The sequence below is a fragment of the Prionailurus bengalensis genome, chromosome B4 (genome assembly GCF_016509475.1).
Source record: "Prionailurus bengalensis isolate Pbe53 chromosome B4, Fcat_Pben_1.1_paternal_pri, whole genome shotgun sequence".
NCBI lineage: Eukaryota > Metazoa > Chordata > Mammalia > Carnivora > Felidae > Prionailurus > Prionailurus bengalensis.
The window spans coordinates 103,487,820-103,509,463 of NC_057358.1; the positions used below are offsets into that span (position 1 = coordinate 103,487,820).

The window sequence follows — 21,644 nt, forward strand, 5'->3', positions numbered from 1 at the left end:
GTAGTGATGAGTGGTACAGAGGAAAACAGTACAGAATTAAAGGGATAGAGAGTGGGGGGCTAGGTTGCTAACTTAAGTGAGTGGTTAGAGAATGCCTCTGTGGTGAGGTGTCATCTGAGTCGAGACTGAATGTCTTTGGGAAGCCAGCCTGGAAGAATAAAAAGTATTGAAAGCAGAGGAAATAGCAAAGATTGGTCAAGCACAGGGGTGAAGGCGACAGAAAGAAGAGGGTAGGTACCTCAGAGGTCACATTAAAGATGATTTCTTTTTGACTATTCTTTCTTCCTACATGAGAATAGAAAGGTTAATAAAGTAACTAACCACTGAGTGAAAGCATCACAAGGTACACACCAGTTTGCCCTCTGTCACCAACCCTGAACCTCTAGCCAGGCTATAGTTGGGAGGCTGGGGAAAGGAGAAAGAACAAGTATAGGAGTCTGAGGAAGAACCACGAATGAGATGGAGGAAAACCAAAAGAGGGTGTTTTTAGGAAGCCAAGTGTGGAAAGTGTTTCAAGGAGGAGGGTGTGGGAGACTGGATCAAATGCTCCTGAGAAATTAAGATGAGAGCTGAAATGTGACGTCCAAAGCTAGCACTTTGAAGGTCAAGAGTGACCTTGGGAAGGACAGCTTAAGTTCAGGCAATCTTTGCTACACCTCTCTGCTTCAATGGGAGTAATTTAACTTTTATATACTTTAAATGTTAGAATTTCATATGAGCACTTACTTAAATAAATATTTTGTGCCTAAACTTAAATAAATAGTTTGGAAACTGGAGATCTAATTCCAGTCTTTTGTGAACAAGAAAACTCAGCAGAATGATCTGCGTGAGTTTCCTAAAAGTAGCAAAGCAAGTTAGTAAAAACATTGGTCTTTTTGCATCCTGATGCAGAGATTATTTGCATCTATTCTTATATAGCGTTAAATATATTTTCTTGGATGTATTATCAAGTGGTAGTCCATCACATATACAGAAGCATATTAATATATCATTAATTAATATAAAGTCTTTTAATGTGAAGTCATAAGAGATCATTTCAGAGCCATAAAATCAAGTATAATATGACTCATCCATACATTTCAAAAAGGTTGGTAAATAATTCAATTATATACATGCATGATTTTATATTAAAACCTATTAAAATAAAGTGGTTTTAAGCCTGTTTTTAATTTTAAAATAGATTTATGTGTATATGTATAGATGCCTAATTATGTACATGTATATATACTTCTACAATGTCTCATTCTAAAAATCATTTCATATTTTTAGAATTTTAAGTGTATATTTTATCTATATGTAATAAGCATAGGGTAATGCTAGCATTATTGCACGCATGGAATGATTTATGATTATGATAACTATTCTAGGAGAATAAGATAAAGAGGTAAGTATAAATTAAAAATATGAGAAAAAGCTATTTGGAAACCGAAAACAAATATTGAACATAAAATATATGAGGGGAACTTTTAAGTTCATCTTAATATAAAAATATATTTTCTATAAATATATATATTATTTACTTTAATATAGTCACATGTTTAATTGAATTAGAGAAATAATTTGACATGGGCCTTCAGATGAATAAATACATTTTATATTTTATCAGGCAAACGAGAAGAAAGAATATGCCAGAAAGTGATCATTAAATCAATCATAAGGAAACAGGACTGTATAAGTCAAAACCCTGTAAGTGGAAAATATAATTTGTTACATAAAGAGCACGTGTCTTTCCAAAACTACATGCATCACAGCACTAAATGTGTTTGTAAGCCAACAAAATGCCGATAGTCACAATATTTAACTTTGAGACTATTTGTATAGTGTAATATTAAAATATTCTGCATAAATAATCAATAGTTCTGTATCATAACTGCAATATAGAGAGATAGAAATTAACGCTAAATATATTTGACTACATATTTTCTTAACTATGCAATTTTACTCAGCAAAAAAGTCCTAGTTCTAACTTTACCCTGTTTGATATGACCTCTCCAATACTTCAGTCTACATGCATCATGATATAATATAGATTACAATAGAATCATTAGATTGTGATGAACATTTTACATACACCTGTCTAGTTGTGTATTCACATTTATTTCATAGTTTAATTTACATCAGCCTTGCTGTCTTAGGCATCACCATGGTATATCTCTTTGACTTATTCAAGTTACTAAGTTTCAACCTGGTATTTTTTGCAGTCTTCTAACATACAGAAGCTTGAGAGTTAACGTGATAATAAAGTTTTGCTTTGATTTGATTTCTTAGTAAAATCAAATAGCCAGTTTTTAAAATTTTTGAGAATTCTCTTCTCATTGTCTCTCCTTATAGATAAATATTGCATCTTGTGATGGAAAATGCCCATCTGCTACCATATATAACATCAATATCGAGAGCCATCTAAGATTCTGCAAGTGTTGTCGTGAAAATGGAGTGCGAAACTTGTCTGTGCCTCTGTATTGCTCAGGAAATGGCACTGAAGTCATGCACACTCTTCAGGAACCTGTAGACTGCACATGCCAGTGGAATTAAACTTTGGGATTCGAAAAACTCTATGCAAGAATCATAATTTCAAGTGAAGTTAACTTTTAACACTATTATTTAGGCACTGGAAGATTTATTCTGTTTAACAATAATGTATTTTTCAGACTATTGGGATATGACAATTGAACACTTGGTATAGAATACATACAATTTACTCGAAAAATATTAGATTTATTGACTTACTCTGTTTTAGAGAATCAAATGACTTTAAGTTGTTCAGCTGAAATGCAGTTATGTATATAATTGCAATATGCCTCAGCTCTGGGATATTTTCATCAATTAGAAGGTTACTTTGCAGAATTCTTTCAGTTTCACCCAATAGTGGTTTTTTTTTTTTTTTTTTTTTTTTTTGTTACAAAGTCTGCCAAAGCTACCTAAATTAAGATAATGGTACATTTGGGGGCACCTGGTGGCTCAGTCAGTTAAGCATCTGACTTTGGCTCACTCATGATCTCATGATTCATGAGTTTGAGCCCCACATGGGGCTCTGTGCTACCAGCTCGGAGCCTGGAGCCTGCTTCAGATTCTGTGTCTCCCTCTCTCTCTCTCTTCCTCCCCTGCTCACTCGCTCTATCTCTCTATTTCACTCTCTCTCAAAAATAAATAAAGATGAAAAAATTTAACACAAAGATCATAGTATTCTTTTATCACTACTGTTTAGTCTGGTAAATGTATCACATACTGTTTAGTCAGCTAAAATTGGCACCTGGATAGTCATAAAGAGTGGGATGCTTAGAGACAGATCATAGAACTACAGGACTTTAAGTTATATAAAGCTTGAATGAACATTAGGGTTGTTACTGCAAATTTCTCTCATTATGTGGGTCTATCAGATCACCAGAGAAACTGTGTGACTTGTACAAAGTCATTTGGTATGACAATACAGTGAATTCTTATTGATAGTTGGGTTAAGTCTTTTATATTCCAGTCCTATGCTCTTTTATTTTGAACAGTAGAGTAAGGTGTCTATCACAGAATTTTTGATTCTTAAAGAGTTTGCTTTTCATAGAATTAAGAATTTTAAATTCAATTTCCTTTAAAGTAAGGAAAAAAATGCCACACACACATATGTATATACAGATATATAATAGTTATCCCAATAGGAAATGGAGAAATGTAGCATCAGTTGCTAAATAGAGAAGGGATATCTTAGACTTTATTTTTTATACCATTAAAACTGTTATTAAATATGTTGTTACTATTTAACATTTAATTAACTATTTGCTCTCTCATGGATGTATGATTTTTGATACATATTTGCAAACGATTGAAGTTGTGTGCTGTTTTGCTTTCCATGCTGCTGCTTCGCCAATGAGGAATGAAATACAACTATTTGAATGTATTAATAATCCTACAATGGAATGCTGCACTTTTTAAACATAGTAGATTATTGACATTTGCAAGGAGTATATCTGAGGTCTTTGCAAATCCCCAAATTGTCTGCCACTTATAGGATATGATTATCTAAATTTCCTCATCTATAAAAAGGAGAGACTTCCCTACTTGGTATGTAGTTGTGGGGATCAAATGAAGTCAAACAGCAACAAAAGAATAGTAGAGTTGCATTGAAAAGCAGATGCTTCTGTTTCAAAATCATGATTTCCAGAAAAAAATGCAACTTATGAGATATTTTGGACTTCCAGGGTTAGGTAAGAATGAATGAAAGATTGCAATCAACACTGTATCCGCAAAGTCCCAGTGACTACTCTCTATAAAAATTGACTTTATCTTATTGGTGCTTAATAAAAATGTTTCATTTCATCTAGACATAACATTTCAGTACTTTTTTGACTCCTATTAGCATATTGATTGAATCAAATGTTTTTGGTTAAAATAAATTAATATTGCTTAAGAGAAACTGTTATGTACCTCAACTGAGGCACATAATGTATGTCTACTACATATTTCTTTATTTTCAGGCTCTGGAAAATATTTGTTATTAAATTAAAATACTAAGTCATGTTTAAATCTATCTGTGGGGAAAACTGAAACATTGTCCTAGAACATCATAAACATTCTGAGACACAACAAATACTTATCGAGTACCTGCTATGTACCAGGTACTGTAAAAGCTCTGAGGACACAGGCAAGACAAAGCAGACACAGTGCTGACCCTCATGTAATTTGAAGTCTAGTGAGAAAGTAGGCATTAGTTAAATAAACGTACCTATGGAAGGGTCAAGAAGGACAGCCCAATGTAGTATAGGATATTGGTGGTCCTCAAATCACCAGAGAGGTACAAATGGACTTTCTATAAATGGTGTTGGGACAACTAGATAATAACTTGGACAGAGAGAGAGGTCCATGGACACTAGGATAAATTCTACATGACTCAGACTTCAATGTTCAAAAAAGAGGGGTAGATGCAAAACAATCAATGTGATTCATCACATCAATAAAAGAAAGGACAAGAACCACATGATCCTCTCAATAGATGCAGAGAAAGCATTTGACAAAAGACAGCATCCTTTCTTGATAAAAACCCTCAAGAAAGTAGGGATAGAAGGATCATACCTCGAGATCATAAAAGCCATATATGAAAGACCCAATGCTAATATCATCCTCAATGGGGAAAGACTGAGAGCTTTCCCCCTAAGGTAAGGAACAAGACAGGGATGTCCACTCTAGCCACTGTTATTCAACATAGTGTTGGAAGTCTTAGCCTAGCAGACAACACAAAGAAATAAAAGGCATCCAAATCAGCCAGGAGGAGGTCAAACTTTCACTCTTCACAGATGACATGATACTCTACAAACCCAAGAGATTCCACCAAAAAACTGCTAGAACTGATCCATGAATTCAGCAAAGTTGCAGGATACAAAATCAATGCACACAAATTGGTTGCATCCCTATACACCATAATGAAGCAAGAGAAAGAGAAATCAAGGAATCGATCCTATTTACAGTTGGACCAAAAACCATAAAATAACTAGGAATAAATCTTACCAAAGTGGTAAAAAATGTATACACTGAAAACTTTAGAAACCTTATGAAAGAAATTGAAGACACAAAAAATTGAAAAATATTCCATGCTCCTGGATAGGAAGAAAAAATATTGCTAAAAAGTCAGTATTACCCAAAGCATTCTACATATTCAATGCAATCCCAATCAAAATAACACCAGCATTCTTCACAGAGCTAGAACAAATAATCCTAAAATTTGTATGGAACCAGAAAAGACCTTGAATAGCCAAAGCAATCTTGAAAAATAAAACCAAAGCTGGAGGCATCACAATCCCGGACTTCAAGCTGTATTACAAAGCTGTAATTATCAAGACAGTATGGTTCTGGCACAAAAACAGACACTCAGATCAATGGAACAGAATAGAGAACCCAGAAATGGACCCACAAACATATGGCCAACTAATCTTTGACAAAGCAGGAAAGAATATCCAATGGAATAAAGACAGTCTCTTCAGTAAGTGGTGCTGAGAAAACTGGGCAGCAACATGAAGAAGAATGAAACTGGACCACTTTCTTACATCAGACACAAAAATAAAATGGATGAAAGACCTCAATGTAAGACAGGAAGCCATCAAAATCCTAGAGGAGAAAGCAGGCAAAAAACCTCTTTGATCTTGGCCACAGTAACTTCTTACTCAAGATGTCTCCTTAGGTAAGGGAAACAAAAGCAAAAATGAACTGTTGGGACATCATCAAAATAAAAAGCTCTGCACAGTGAAGGAAACAGTCAGCAAAACTAAAAGGCAACCGACAGAATGGCAGAAGATATTTGCAAATGACGTATCAGATAAAGGGTTAGTATCCAAAATGTATAGAGAATTTATCAAACTCAACAGCCAAAAAACAAATAATCCAGTGAAGAAACGGGCAAAAGACACGAATAGATACTTCTCCAAAGAAGACATCCAGATGACTAACCAACACATGAAAAAATGCTCGACATCACTCATCATCAGGGAAATACAAATCAAAAGCACAATGAGATACCATCTCATACCTGTCAGAATAGCTAACACTAACAACTCAGGCAACGACAGATGTTGGCAAGGATGTGGAGAAAGAGGATCTCTTTTGTGCTCCCGGTGGGAATGCAAACTGGTGCAGTCACTCTGGAAAAGTATGGAGGTTACTCAAAAAATTAAAAATTAGAATTACCCTACAACCCAGCAATTGCACTACTAGGTATTTATCCAAGGGATACAGGTATGTCGTTTTGAAGGGGCACATGCAGCCCAAAGTTTATAGCAGCACTATCAACAATAAGCAAAGTATGGAAAGAGCCCAAATGTCCATCGATGGATGAATAGATAAAGAAGATGTGGTATACATATACAATGGAGTATTACTCAGCAATCAAAAAGAATGAAATCTTGCCATTTGCAACTATGTGGATGGAACTAGAGGGTATTATGCTAAGCAAAATTAGAGAAAGACAAATATCATATGACTTTACTCATATGAGGACTTCAAGATGCAAAACAGATGAACATAAGGGAAGAAAAGCAAAAATATTATAAAAACAGGGAGGGGGACAAAACATAAGAGACTCTTAAACATGGAGAACAAACAGAGGGTTACTGGAGGGATTATGGGAGGGGGGGTGGGCTAAATGGGTAAGGGGCATTAAGGAATCTTAAATCCTGAAATCATTGTTGCACTATATGCTAACTAACTTGGATGTAAATTTAAAAATAAATAAAAAAAAGGGGGGGGGAGTAGAACTTCCAAAAGAAAATACGGGAGAAATTCATTAGAACCTCAGAGTGGGGAAAGTCATTCTAATTCTGACTAAATATCCAGAAGCCCAAAAGAAAAGATTGATAAATTTAACAAGAAAACTGACAACAAATTCTGCAAGACCAAAAAATGTCAAAGTCAAAAGAAAAATGTAAAACCAAAGCACAATATTTACAATGAATCTCTGATAAAGTCTAGTCTTCTTATAAAGAGTTCATTAAAAAATCACAAAAGGTGGGGTGCCTGGGTGGCTCAGTCAGTTAAACGTCCGACTTCGGCTCGGGTCATGATCTCACGGTCTGTGAGTTTGAGCCCCGCATCCGGCTCTGTGCTGACAGTTCAGAGCCTGGAGCCTGCTTCAGATTCTGTGTCTCCCTCTCTCTCTGACCCTCCCCCATTCATCCTCTGTCTCTCTCTGTCTCAAAAATAAATAAACATTTAAAAAAAATAAAAGAAGTTCTAAAAAAAAAATCACAAAAGGAAAGTATGAACAACCTAATAGAAAATGGGCCAATGACTTGTAACGAGAAAAAGAAATCATATTTGAGGACACTTAAAAAAGAGTCGAGCATACTTTTCATAAAAGCATCTCATGTTGAATTCACACCGAAAAGCATTTTTTCACCTACCAAATGGTAACAAATTAAAAGTTTAATTATACTTTTATTTTTTAGTCTGGGCAGCTTATAAACCACAAACATTTCTTATAGTTCTAGAGGCTGGAAAGTCCAAGATCAAGGTGCCAGCAGTCTTCCTGCCATCCCCTCATGTGCAAAAGGGTCCAGGGAGCTCTATGGGGTCTCATCTATAAGGGCACTAATCCCATTCATGAGAGCTCCACTTCATGTTCTACTCCCCTCCCAAAGGGCCCACTTCCTAACACCATCATATAGGAGGTTAGGATTTCAGCATATGAATTTGGGGTAAGGGGACACAAAAACCCAGACCTTAACAAGTAGGTTGAAAGGTGATTAATGGGTGATAGATTCGACTCAATATAAACACCCCTCTTGATGTACTCGTGCTCAGATTCGCTCAGACACCTACTTCTGTTTCTGCAGCTGGTGGTACTGGATTGCTTCCATCTTCATGGTAGTTCTCTACACAGGCAGCCTGAAACAGCTGAGCAGGAACAGCACAGCGCATTGGTGATTGGCTTCCTTGCCTTGTCCTGATCAGCGTCTTGGTGTTCTTCTGGGGAAGAAGGACGCCATTTCTTTCCCATTCCTGCCGTAGGCACTCTGGCTTTTCCTACTACTTCTGAGCCTGGAAGAAGCACCATGCCCCCTTGACTACCCTGATAAATTGCGTAATGCAACCTGGAATAAAGGACAAATATCCTGTGAGGTGAACTCTGAACGATGATAGGCTCAGGAGCCAGCAGGTAAATTGCTCACTGTCACTCCTCATCATCACGGACCATTCCAAGATGTAGTGTTTCTTTTTGACCTTTCCATATATGTCTACGTTTTATGAGAGCTGTGGCCCACTCTCTAATAATTTGACCTGTAGTTACTTTTGTTTCTCTCTTGCCTCATGTCCCCTTAAATAGTTCCTTGCAGAGTCTTCCCCACCTCAGTAAATAACAAATTTAATGTGTGTGTGCGAGAGTTTGTGTGTGTGTGTGTGTGTGTTGTGTATGCATATACTTGAACACATGTACCTATCTCCTGTAAGAAATTTACATTAAAACTACAAAATGCTGGGGCGCCTGGGTGGCTAAGTCGGTTAAGTGTCCGACTTCGGCTCAGATAATGATCTCACAGTTCGTGGGTTCCAGCCCTGCATCGGGCTCTGTGCTACCAGCTCCGAGCCTGGAACAAGCTTCGGATTCTGTGTCTCCCTGTCTCTCTGCCCCTCCCCTGCTCACGCTCTGTCTCTGTCTCAAAAATAAATAAACATTAAAAACATTTTTAAAAAAAACTACAAGGGGCGCCTGGGTGGCGCAGTAGTTAAGCGTCGGACTTCAGCCAGGTCACGATCTGGCGGTCTGTGAGTTCGAGCCCCGCGTCGGGCTCTGGGCCGATGGCTCGGAGCCTGGAGCCTGTTTCCGATTCTGTGTCTCCCTCTCTCTCTGCCCCTCCCCCGTTCATGCTCTGACTCTCTCTGTCCCAAAAATAAATAAACGTTGAAAAAAAAAAAAACCATTCTGTTAAAAAAAAAACCTACAAAATGCCATTTTTTTTATGTTTATTTTTGACAGAGAGAGAGAGAGAGAGCGCGCATGAGTGGGTGAGGGGCAGAGAGAGAGAGGGAGACACAGAATCCAAAGCAGGCTCCAGGCTCCCTGACAGCACAGAGCCCAACACCGGCTCGAACTCACAGACCGTGAGATCACGATCTGAGCTGAAGTCGGCTGCTCAACTGAGCCACCCAGGTGCCCCCAAAATGCTATTCTCATCTTATTAAATCAATAAGGCTTAGATGTTTAGTATGTCCTGTTGGAAGGGAGAAGAGTAAAAAAAAAAATTCAGGCAGTTTGTAGGAGAGAAAGAATACAAAACATCCACCTAAATAATTTCTATTTTCTGGGCGCCTGGTTGGCTCAGTCGCTTAGGCACCCAACTCTTGATTTTGGCTCCCGACATGATCTCATGGTTCATGAGCCATGAGCTGGAGCCCTGCATCCGGCTCTGCACTGACAGCTCAGAACCTGCTTGGGATTCACCCTCTCCCTCTTTCTGACCCTCCCCCCTTTACACTATAGTCCTCTCTAAATAAATAAATAAATAAAACTTTTATCATCATTTTATTTTTGCTTTTCTCCCTTCCTTTTTTAAAATCTGGGATTTAATTGAGTATATATTTTTAATTTTAAATTTCTTTAAGAATGTTTACATTCTAAAAAGCTTTTCTGAAGTAGAAATTTTATATGCCCTATAGTATTTTATTAAGTGAATATCACAATTTATTTAACCAGTCTATTAGTGGATATTAAATTTGCTTCTCATTTTCCCTATTATAAATCCTTATGCATGAAGTGGAATTGAAGGATCAAATGGCACTGACATGCTGAGGAATTTCTATCTGTATTGCCTAATTTGTCTTCCACAACTGCTGATCAACCTTTTTCTTCCCCAGGAAGTTTATGTTTGTTTCTTTTATCTGTTTGTCATCATTAACACTAGGTAGTAGTAGACAAAAGTCTTTATTGATATAATAAAAGCTCAGCTCACAATAGAATACATGTCTGACTGTGCCACTGAACTCAAACCTTTTTATGTACTCATTTTATCTCTTGTCTATTTTTCCTTTGTCCATTTTCTTAGTGGTAATTTTACACAAAGCCTTTTCAGGAGAAATGATTTTACAAACTTTAATTCACCTGTCTCCACCTTTAAGTATTCTAGCTAACATATCCTGGGACTTTTGGTTCTGTTTTTTGAAAACAAATTATCAGGGGTGCCTGGGTGGCTCAGTCAGTTAAGAGTCCAACTCTTGACTCAGGTCATGATCCCATGGTTTGTGAGTTCGAGCTTTGCATTGGGCTCTGTGCTGATAGTGTAGAGCCTGCTTGGGATTCTCTCTCTCTCTCTCTCTCTCTCTCTGCCCCTCCCCTACTTGTGCTCTCTTTTTCTCGAAATAAATAAGTAAATTTTAAAAATTAAATTAGTGGTAAAACAAAACCTCTTATTCATGTTAGCTTTAAGAGATGAAAATGAATAAATTACTAATATATTCCATTCAATTAAGCTGAAAAGGAGAAGAGGCACAGTACCTTGAGGCTCTAATGTCTAAAGAGAATAAAGATTCCTAATAGGAGTTAAAAGTATTCTGAGCTTTTTCTAGGCAATTATCACACAACTTTTCAAGGTTAATGTTCACATTACATAGAAAATAACAGTATTGAAATCAAGATATCTCCACAAATTCTTTTTTTTTTTTTTTTTTTTTTTTTTTTTTAAATTTTTTTTCAACATTTATTTATTTTTGGGACAGAGAGAGACAGAGCATGAACGGGGGTGGGGCAGAGAGAGAGGGAGACACAGAATCAGAAACAGGCTCCAGGCTCTGAGCCATCAGCCCAGAGCCTGACGCGGGGCTCGAACTCACAGACCGCGAGATCGTGACCTGGCTGAAGTCGGACGCTTAACCGACTGCGCCACCCAGGCGCCCCTCCACAAATTCTTAAAATGAATCTATTGAGAACATTTGTGGCTACAACACATAGTTTCAGAAGATTTCAAGATACACAAAAATTATGACTCTGACCAGAGGGCCTGTAGCCCAGGTGAATTAGGATTCACATTTGTGCTAAGATTCCCAAAGTCACTGTGGATGGTCCAGCAGTCTGGTTTCCGTATCAAAGTGCTCATCTAAGGCACCAGGGAGTACTGAAATGTGGCTCAGCCTCCTCAAGCCAGGTCATGTACCCTGAAAGAAGCTGTTTTTACCCAGAGGAAGGAATTTTTTATTCGCATGAAGACACTGGCCTCTTGCCAAGCCAAACACCCATTTGGGACTGCATCTCCCCAGAGGGAGGAGCTGTTTCTAATAACTCCTGAGGTATTTTCTAATTTATCCACCAGGCATTGTGTCTTTTCCTAATATATCTACCATGAGGAGGCACCTTATACTAATTTGCACCAAGGTCAGCGACCAATTTTGTTCTTAGCCTTAGCATTTTTTTTTTCTAATAATGTCTTATAAATGGCCATAGTGACTTGAAATCTTGCCCCTACACTACCTCTTTGGTGAAAAACACCGGCTTTTCAGAGTTGTTTCACTAACTGCTAACTAGAAAGACCGAAGTTCTGGTTAAAGTCGAAATTCTATTAGGAAAAATGTTATCTATTACCAGAAAATAGATTACAGAAACTTTGAGATGGATAATATTTTTTAAATTATATTTGTTTACTAAAGAGTATGGAATTTAAGTTTTTTGCCTTCTCATATTTGTGTCAAAATTAAATTTTGTCTGTCTATATATCCTATTAAAAGTTATATATACATGCACATAAACGCACACACATAAAAATAAATTCAGTTTGCAACCCAATTTAAGTTCCATATATGCATTAACTATAATCCTTGCCGCCAGTCCTAATATCTCCATTATTGAATTCTTATGTTTGCTTTGTTTCTTGGTTGTTTGATTATGTCTTCAAGTATTTTTTTTTCCAGAAAGGTATATATATGGATTGTGTATTTTCTGAGGCTTTACTCACAGTGTAGCACGATAGCTAAGGTAGGCTCTCAGATGAAATAGTTATAAGTTCATATCCCAATACTATCCTTTTCTGTGTGAATCTAAGTAAACTTAATTTTGCTTTTCATAGTTTTCAAACTTCTCATAGGGTTAGTGTGAAGCTAATAGAATGAATGCATGTAAAGTACTTACTAGAGAGTTAAACGCATCAAGAGAACTTGGTACATATAAGCTGAGTATAAAAATTTGAAGTCATAGTTTGCTTTCAAAACTGTAGACATTGCTTCATTGTGTTTGGACATGTAGTGCTGCAAAAGAAAAGTCTGGTTTCCGTTTTAGTTCCATTATAGGTATATTACTTTTCTTTTTTATTTGAATGATTGCTTAATTATAATTTTCCTGCAAGTTTTGAATTCAATAATATTGTGAAAATGTGTATAGGTACAGTTCTCTATTTATTGCTATTCTTTTGGATCTTCCAATCTTCACATCATCTTTTTCTAAATATATAAGAGGTATTTACTCTATTACCAGTACATTTTTATTTGATATGCTTTTATTTTAATATGGTTTCACATTCAGAAATATTAATTGTGTGTACATTGTTTTTCTTTCACACTTACGACATTTTCTGTCCTAGGTCTTCATCCATTTGTGTTTTTGCTCTGTATAATTGTATATTTTTTATTCCATAATAATTATCCATATTTGCTCTACTTCCATCAGTACAGACTGTAATTCTATAGTTTCCTTGTATTTATTTCCTATCTGATTCCCTTTTTATATAATCTAATTTTTTGAAACTATAGGCTGTTTTCTATTTATTACCAGACTTAATGTTTTTCTATAGTTTTATGGAATTCATGTATTTTGCATACTTCAGAGGAAAACAAAAAATTTCATGATTTTTTCCCCTGAATTCTACATCAAAGTGCTTACAGTAACTAATCTCTCCTTCCCCTCAATTTTTAGGATGATAATCTCCTTACTTTGCTTTACACTATTTTTTCATACATCTCATGGCTTATTTTCATGTCATTTTGCTGTTCATTAATGATTAGATTATATGAGTTGCCCTTACAAGTTGAGGAATGGTAAGAATTTTACTCTCATATTTCCAGCTACAGGGCAGGATGACAAAGTCGATTTCTATTTTACTTTCCATATTCTGCCAAGCACACCCTAATTTTTCTCAACTACAAAGGTAACAGATTCCTCTACATCCTTTCATGCTTCTCTGATACCCCGAATTGTCAAAATTCATGAAAAACTACAATTGTCTTTGTTCACAGCTACTGTTTTTGTTGTTCATTTTTTTCCCTTGACACTCTCCTCATCTATAATGTTTGTCTCATAATGACCATTCATAAAATATAGAAGAGTACTGCTAAAATCTATTGTTTTCTGGGAGCTCCTATCTCTCAGTAGATGCAGAAAGACCAGAAATATAGTTGGAATTGGAGAAAATTTAGCTACTTTCAAAAGACTCCATTTTGTAACCATGTGGTTGCCAACCAGTTTCTGATGTACAAGATCCCCAAACTCTGAGTCAAGGAACAGGATATGAGAGAGATATAAGCTCACTCCCTTCTCTTTCCTGGTAGATTTTATCTAGAATAAACAACATATTTTCTTCTGAAATCAGTTTTGTTCTCTTATACAATTTTAGTTCATGAATTTTGTTTTGTTTTTATATTTTAGAACAGTACAAACTCTGAGATTCAAATATCAACATTATACAACAGGTCTACAAATTTTTGCAAAGGAGTCTTGAGAAAATAAAATGACTCTACTATTAGGATAACACATGCTTAACCAAATGTATGTAATGTTGAAGAGCATAGATTAAAATCAACATTTATTTAGCTTTAGACAAAGTCTAATAGGATATAAATATATTAGACCTTGTGCTAAAAGTAGTACCTGAATACCTATACTTTTTGTAGTTATGTTCATTTCCTCAATCTGCAGCTGCTATAACTTGTATCAAATAAGATGAAATTAATTATTTAATCAATGGGTAAGGATATTCTATAGCTCTTTATGTGATTAATGGTTAGGAAAAGAGCCTCTGGAACCAGAATGTCTGGGATCAATTCCCAATGATGTTACTTACTAATCCTGGGAAAGATGGATGACTCTGCAAAGAATATCTTGCACAGAATTTAAAAATTTGAGATAACCAAGTTTGAGATGGGCAGGAACGAATGAAATGCCAGGACTTAAATGCATTTATCTCTTTCTCTACCAACTTCATTTTCTTCTACTGCATTCCCAGGATCCCATGTGCCAACTTTGGCCACTGCAACTTTGTATATACGAACACAGCAGCTTTGATGAAACTACCTTTAATATGTTTTCCAACAAAGAGGACAGGCCATCTTTTCCCTGAGCTCTAGTTAGAAACTTCTGCCCAATGACTGCCCAAGCTTGCAATCATATTAACTGTTGGGCAAGTATTAGTTTTCTATTGCTGTGAAACAAAGTACCACAAATTTCATGTCTTGAATCCAAACATTTATTATCCGATGGTTTCTGTGAATCAGGAGTCTGGGCTCTGCTCAGGTTCTCACCAGGTTGCAATCAAGTTGTTAGTTGGGACTGTGATCTCATCTGAAGCTGTGGGTCCTCTTTTTCCAGGCTCATTCAAGTTACTGGCACATTTAAGTTCCTTGTGATTGTAGGACTGAGATCCCTGTGTTCTGGCTGGCTGTAGACTGGGGCACACTCTTCAGCCCCCAGGAGGCAAGGCTTATGTTCTAACCACCTGGCCCTCTCACATCATGACAACTTACTTCTTCAAAGTCAGCAGGAGAAAAGTCTCTTTTGTTCTGGTACAGTGAAGTCTTGTACAAATAACATAATCATGGAAGTGATGATCTCGTCATTTTTACAGGTCCACCTCAGGGGTGGGGGTGCGGATTATACAGGGTGTGAATTCCAGGGGTGGAAATCTTAGGTGTCAACCTAGAATTGTGCAGACAGTAAGGTTAGAGTATTGTGCCTGGACCGGCCAGGGTCATTGGCCACCTCTATGAGTTCACAGAGAGCTCCCTTATCCTCTGCTCTCCTCTAAGGAGAGACCAAAACAGTACCAGTAATTCATCTGGGTTAGAAGATTTAAGGAGGGATGTTTTTATGTTGGTCTTTAACTTTTTTCTCTCATTTTTCAGGGTATAAAGATAGTGGATCTTTCCCACTGGATATAAAGCCCTTGTAGTAAATAAGTCAGGGTTTCCGTGTCTTGCCTTTCCTGTCCCTCCAGCTAAGATAGTTTCTTCATCAAAGTGTCTCAGTAAAAATTTACTATACTGAAGTCATTAGACATGTTAAATGTACTGATAAGCTCATTTAGAAATAAATTCCCACCCATCCTGGCATACTTGTTAACAAATCTAGCAGAAAGTCATAAACATAATGGACCAGACCTCAAATTATTTCACAACCACTCATTCCAGAGATGAAGATCCTTTTTGTTTGGTCTCAATTCTCCATATGACATTTGTATTTTAGTTCACACCAATAAATAGAGATAAATCCAAGTTTTAATCTTGGATTCTGAAATACAGCCAATAACACTTTATTAAACATACCATTTTCACTCTAAGCAAATTTATTTGGATTAATCCAGATGATTAAATCATTCCACAAAAGATCTGTTGCAATATTTTTCATTTGTATAAATAAATATGCTAAAAAGATAATACCACAAATTGGTAGGAAATTTTGCATTGTAGAAAAAGGCCAATCCTAGTTACAGAACTAAAACACCAAACTTTTTGGCATCACATTTAAGAAATAAATACAGATGAAAAACATGCTGCTAATCCATCTTTTATTTTCTTTCTCTTGTAACTCATGCCAGCAAAATAAAGCTTAGAAAATCTATAGCAACAATGGCTTTCTTTTAAATAGTGATAGAAATCTGGCTCACTTTGATTACATGTCAGCTTATAAAAGTGTTCTTTTTGTGAGAAAATTTAGAGTAAAATATCCCCTTGGAAAGAGGACATTTAAAAAGACCTGTAAGAACAGGGGACAGGAGACAAGGGAAGACAAAAACAGTACATTTAATCTATCTAGGTTAGAAGATTTAAGGAAGAATGTTTTGTGTTGGTCTTTAATTTTTAAGCACTATTCCATTTTAACCTCAAAACAGTATACTTTTCCACAATCTGGAATGTGACCAATCTTGCTAGTCTAAAGAGTAAATCATTAGAAAAGAAAGATTCTCACATACATCACAGACAATTCAGAAATAGACTCTTCAGATTCAAAGCAGAACCAAGTTAGAGGAACCCTGTAAGCCATGCATTAGTTTTTCTAGAGTGACACGACTCACCTTAGAACTTATATTTGCTGTTTCAACAACATTTAAAAACATTTACAATGAGGCAAGTTCCAAACCTAGAAAAGGGAGATGACAGTTTTATAATACTCCTTCAGGAAGTATTTATTCGGAAAATATTTGTTGAGTGCTCACTATGTAATGTATCACAATTGGCTTGTGAGTGATATGACAATCAAAGGATGTACCCCATGGAGATTACAGTCTAATAGAGATACTAAGATGTTCACATAAATTATATAAAAAATAGAATTCAATGACCCATGCATTAGAGGCACTAAATGCCACAGAAGCATGGAGGAGGGGGACAGATCACTTGTTAGGAAACCAGGAAAAGTTTCATGAAGAAGGTGAAATAAGAGGAAAGTATTACAGGGGAAAATGGTAACTGAAAATGTATGAAGTAAACTGAAATATTTCTGGAGGCTGTCAATGGGCACAGAAGGAATCAGAGAGGCTGAGGAGCCATTGAAGACACTGGGGGTAGGAAAGTAACATTACCAGAACTGAATTCTAGGAAGATTCATCTGAAGACAGTTGAAAAGAGATTAAAATAGAGGAAAAACTAGAGAGAAGGAGACCAGTTCTAGATCAATCTGATAAAGACTGAAGGGATGCCAGGTATCTAGATGTGATGGTGTGGTTTATAATAAAAATATTTGGCCTTCATCCCTGTTTCCCTTGGAATTTCCTAAGTGATGGGAACCAAAAAGGTGTCTTTTGCTATTTTAATGAGGTGACTTTTGTACAAATACCAAGAATGGGGGCTGGTTGCCAGTGGCGCCAACCATATGATCAGAGAGTTGGAACTTTGAGTCCCACTACCTCCAGGAAGGGGAGGAGGGCTGGAGGTTGAATCAATAGCCAATGGCCCATGATTTAATCAGCAGTGCCTATGTAATGAAGCCTCCATAAAACAAACAAAAAGGATGGGGAGCTTCGGGGATGGTGAACACATGGAGATTTGGGGAGATCGAGGAGAGGGTGTGGAAGCTCCAGGTCTCTTCCCACATACCTTGCCCTTGGCATCTCTTCTACCTGGCTGTTCCTGCGTTCCAACCTTTTATAATAAACTGGTAATCTAGTAAGTAAACTGGTTTCCTGAGTTCTGTGAGCCACTCTAGCTGTGCTGACAGCTCGGAACCTGGAGCCTGCTTCGGATTCTAGGTCTCCCTCTCTCTCTGCCCCTCCCTTGCAGTCTGTCTCTCTCTCTTTCTCAAAAATAAATAAACATTAAAAAAAATTAAAAAAAAAACAACAAGAAATTAACTCAAAACTATGTCCATTCAGGGCTGTTCACACCCTGGTCGGCTTCTGTTTCTTTTTCATGAGGCCCATGTTTCCCCGTCGCGTCCTCCTTCACCGCCTCCCCTTCCCTCCCTTCTTCCAGGCAGAGTGGAATTCTCTCCTCCACGCGCCAATGTAGCGGGACTCGCCTCCCACTTCTCTGGCTTCCCGCCGCTCACCGTTTCCATGGAGACCTTCTCTTAATTAACTCAACCTAGGGACGGGGCACGCGGGCTGAACGAAACCCGCGGGAGCGGCGAGCCGCCGCGGCTGGAAGAGCGCGAGCAGAGCGAGAGCTCGCTGAGCGAGAGCCGGGAGGAGGAAGCTGGGAGCGCCGCCGCCAGGTGGGCTGCGGTCGCGGGCTCGCGCGCCACCTCTGCGCCTGCCCGACCGGCGCCGGCGCGCGAACCTGGTGAAGCGCGCGCGGCGGGGCGGGCTGCGTGGGCGCCGGCCCGCTCGGGCGCCTCGACTTCAGGTCTTTGCTCTCTCCTCCTGTCCCCACCAATTTAACCATTGTTAAAACCCGGGTCCTTTCCTTTAAACACTGTTCCGCTCTCCCGCGGCCCAAAGTTGGCTCCGCGGGCTCTTTCTAAACCAGCGCGCCTCGGGGCGCAGACTCACGGAATTGAATTTGAGCCGGGATTTGCACTTGAACAGGCAACCGGGAGCGGGCTTTCCACTTTGGCTTTCTTGCTGGAGCACAAAGCCTTCGAAACTCTAGTTTACGCTGAAGAGTTGGAGGAGGGGGCGGGGATTAATACTGTAACCCCGTGATAGAACAGTTACATCAGATTGTTGAGAAAAATGAACAAGGTTAAAACCTGGCAGTTTTGTGGAGGCGTCTGGATTGGATTATTACGTATTTCTTTTTAACTGGGTTGAATTTTATCTGAGGTGAACACCTTGATAGGAACTAAAGAGGATTTTGCAGGAAGAAGCTTGCTTTGCAGTGGGCTTTAGAATTGATCATAGGGACCTGTTTAAGTGATATTTTTCAGTTTTCGAAATAGATGTATTTTAAATACTAGGTGTGTTAATTTTTTTCTTTAGATCTTAAGTTGAATATAACGTTCTCAGTTGCCTAGGGAGTCTAGATTCCTAGGAAAAGTTGCACAAGCTTTTAGGTAAATGTATTTAAAAATAAATGGAGTTGAAAAGACTTGTATGTTTTTCCCATTTCGTCAATAGTTTTGAAATATTTTTCATAACGATGGTGTTATTTTAGAGTGTGAGGAATTACTTCCAAGAAAGTGGCAATATGTAGTTGTTCTAGATTTCTATGGATTAAGATGAAAGTTTAACACAATGCGGTGCAATTTTGTATAATTGCCTGATAAATCATTTTACTTCTAACACCTCCTTTGTGTTTAATTATAGCAGCTTCTAGAAGCAAATTATTTTGTTATTTGTTGGAAAGTACTGGTGTTTCCAGTTTTTTTTTAGGTGGAGGATATTATGCAGCACTTACTTGTTAATGCTTTAACATTCAGTTGGATGAACAGTCTAACTTCAAAAGATATGACATTAAAGTGACACACACACATCCAAAGACTGAATAGTTTAGTTTTGATGCTAAAAAAAAATACATGTTGAATATACTTTATTTTCCAGATGGAGAAATCAATTATTCTATTGCTCTGGTTACAATATGTTGTTAAGGTAAGACATCTTTGAATGTGTTTTGTTTTGAATAATTAGGTAATGGGCAGGATACTGTTGCACTGAGTTTGTTTTAGAAAATGAGGGGTATGTTGAAGAGAAATAACACTAAACATTAGATTTGGTACCTAAGACAAATTTTCTCTGCTAGATGTTGCACAAATCTGTGCAGGTAGGTGGCATCTGTTTTCACTGCTTACAAATTGGGAGTAATCAATGGAGAGAGAGAGAGAGAGAGATCAGAATTTGGTAAAATTCATGGTATAGTGAGGCATTTTAAGGTTGTTTTTGTTAGGAATTTTGGTAAGTATACCATTCTTTTGAGAGCTGAAGTCTTCTTTACTTGTTGTCTAGGGAATATAAAAGGGCTCTGAACCTGCAGTCTAGCTATTTTATCTCAGTTGCTAACATTTTCTTTATGGTATCAATGAACTGAGCCTCTAAGATAGCTCAGCCAAACATTTTGCACTCTACTCATTTTTACTGCAAGTGTGTTACCAAGAATGTCTGTGAAATATTTTAATTTTTTAGCCATTATCATCAAGGTACACAGTTGACAAACCAGGAGGGTGTGCTGTGTTCTTCCTGTGACTTTGGGTCTCTTTGTTCTCCCTGACTCCAGGAACATGGTGTTTCCTACTTTGAGAAAGATGGATCTTAAATGTCTTTGCCCTCATTTTACTTACCTTTCTTAAGTTACTTTCAAAATTACGTTTACAAATAGGGTATCCAATGGATATTACCTAATTCGTGTGTAGAAATTGATATTGTTAAAATAGTTTTCAATTATAATTTGGCATAGTTTAGGCTTAATTTTTGTAAGTTTGCTAATAAAATAATAGTAATAACCAAGAATGTATTTTTATTTTATTTTTACAGTTACTTTTCTTTCCCATTTCAGATCGTTTGTTTCTGTTATATGCCAATGAATAATCGAACAACAACAGTTTTTATTGAATGGGATGAATTTCCTAAGGGAGGAAGTCCTGAATTTTATTTTTTAAAATATCAACTTGTTAATAATTTTGCTGAAAAAGTAAGGCATCTTTTTCTTGATTCTGATAAAAAGTCAGCATAGTGTAAATTTGTTGTGACTAAATGTTGCATCATAATAGGAATTTAATAGTTATTGAGATTTTTTCCCCTAGTTTTATTGAGATAATAATTGACATGTGACATTGTGTAAGTTTAAGGTATACAACATAATGATTTGATACATGTACATATTGGAAAATGATTACTACAATAAGTTTAGCTGACATCCATTATCTCACATAATTACAAATGTTTTTCCTTGTGATGAGAACTGTTTGCAACTTTCAAGTACACAACAGTATTGTTACCTATTATCATCCTGTTGTACATTATACCCCAGAAATTTTATCTTACAATTGGAAGTTTGTATCTTTTGACTATCTTCACCCAGTATTCCTCCCACCCCTGCCTCTGGCAAACACCAATCTGATCCATTCGTATGTTTGTTTTTTTTTAAATTCCGCATGTAAGTGAGATCAGTATTTGTTTTACTGTGTCTGAATGATTTCACTTAGTGTAATGCCCTCAAGGTCCATCCATGTTTTTGCAAATGGCAGGATTTCCTACTTTTTTATAGCTGAATAATATTCCCGTGTGTGTGTGTGTGTGTGTGTGTGTGTACCAGATTTTATTTATCCATTCATCTATCAGTGGACACTCGGTTGTTTTCTGTATCTTGGATATTGTAAATAATGCTGTAGTGAACATGGGGGTGCCAATATCTCTTTGGGATGGTAATCTTGTGTCCTTTCCGTGTATACCCAGAAGTGGAATTGCTGGGTCATATGGTAGTTTTATTTTTAATTTTTTGAGCACCTTCCATACTGTTTTCCACAGTAGCTGCACAAATTTGTATTCTCACCAGTAGTGCACAGGGGTTCCATTTTCTTCATATGCTTATGTAGCATTTATTGTCTCTTC

At 37.1% G+C, this 21,644-nt stretch overlaps 1 protein-coding gene across 1 annotated transcript in view; it reads left to right on the plus strand.

Annotated features, from left to right (window-relative positions):
* OTOGL (otogelin like) overlaps positions 1 to 4,311 on the plus strand; it is a 136,585-nt gene extending 132,274 nt beyond the window's left edge. Inside the window, exons 54-55 of the mRNA XM_043564287.1 lie at positions 1,607 to 1,686; positions 2,332 to 4,311. Coding sequence (XP_043420222.1) covers positions 1,607 to 1,686; positions 2,332 to 2,532 — 281 coding nt within the window. The 3' untranslated portion in view covers positions 2,533 to 4,311. The remainder of the gene's footprint in view (positions 1 to 1,606; positions 1,687 to 2,331) is intronic.
* Positions 4,312 to 21,644: the final 17,333 nt, after the last annotated feature.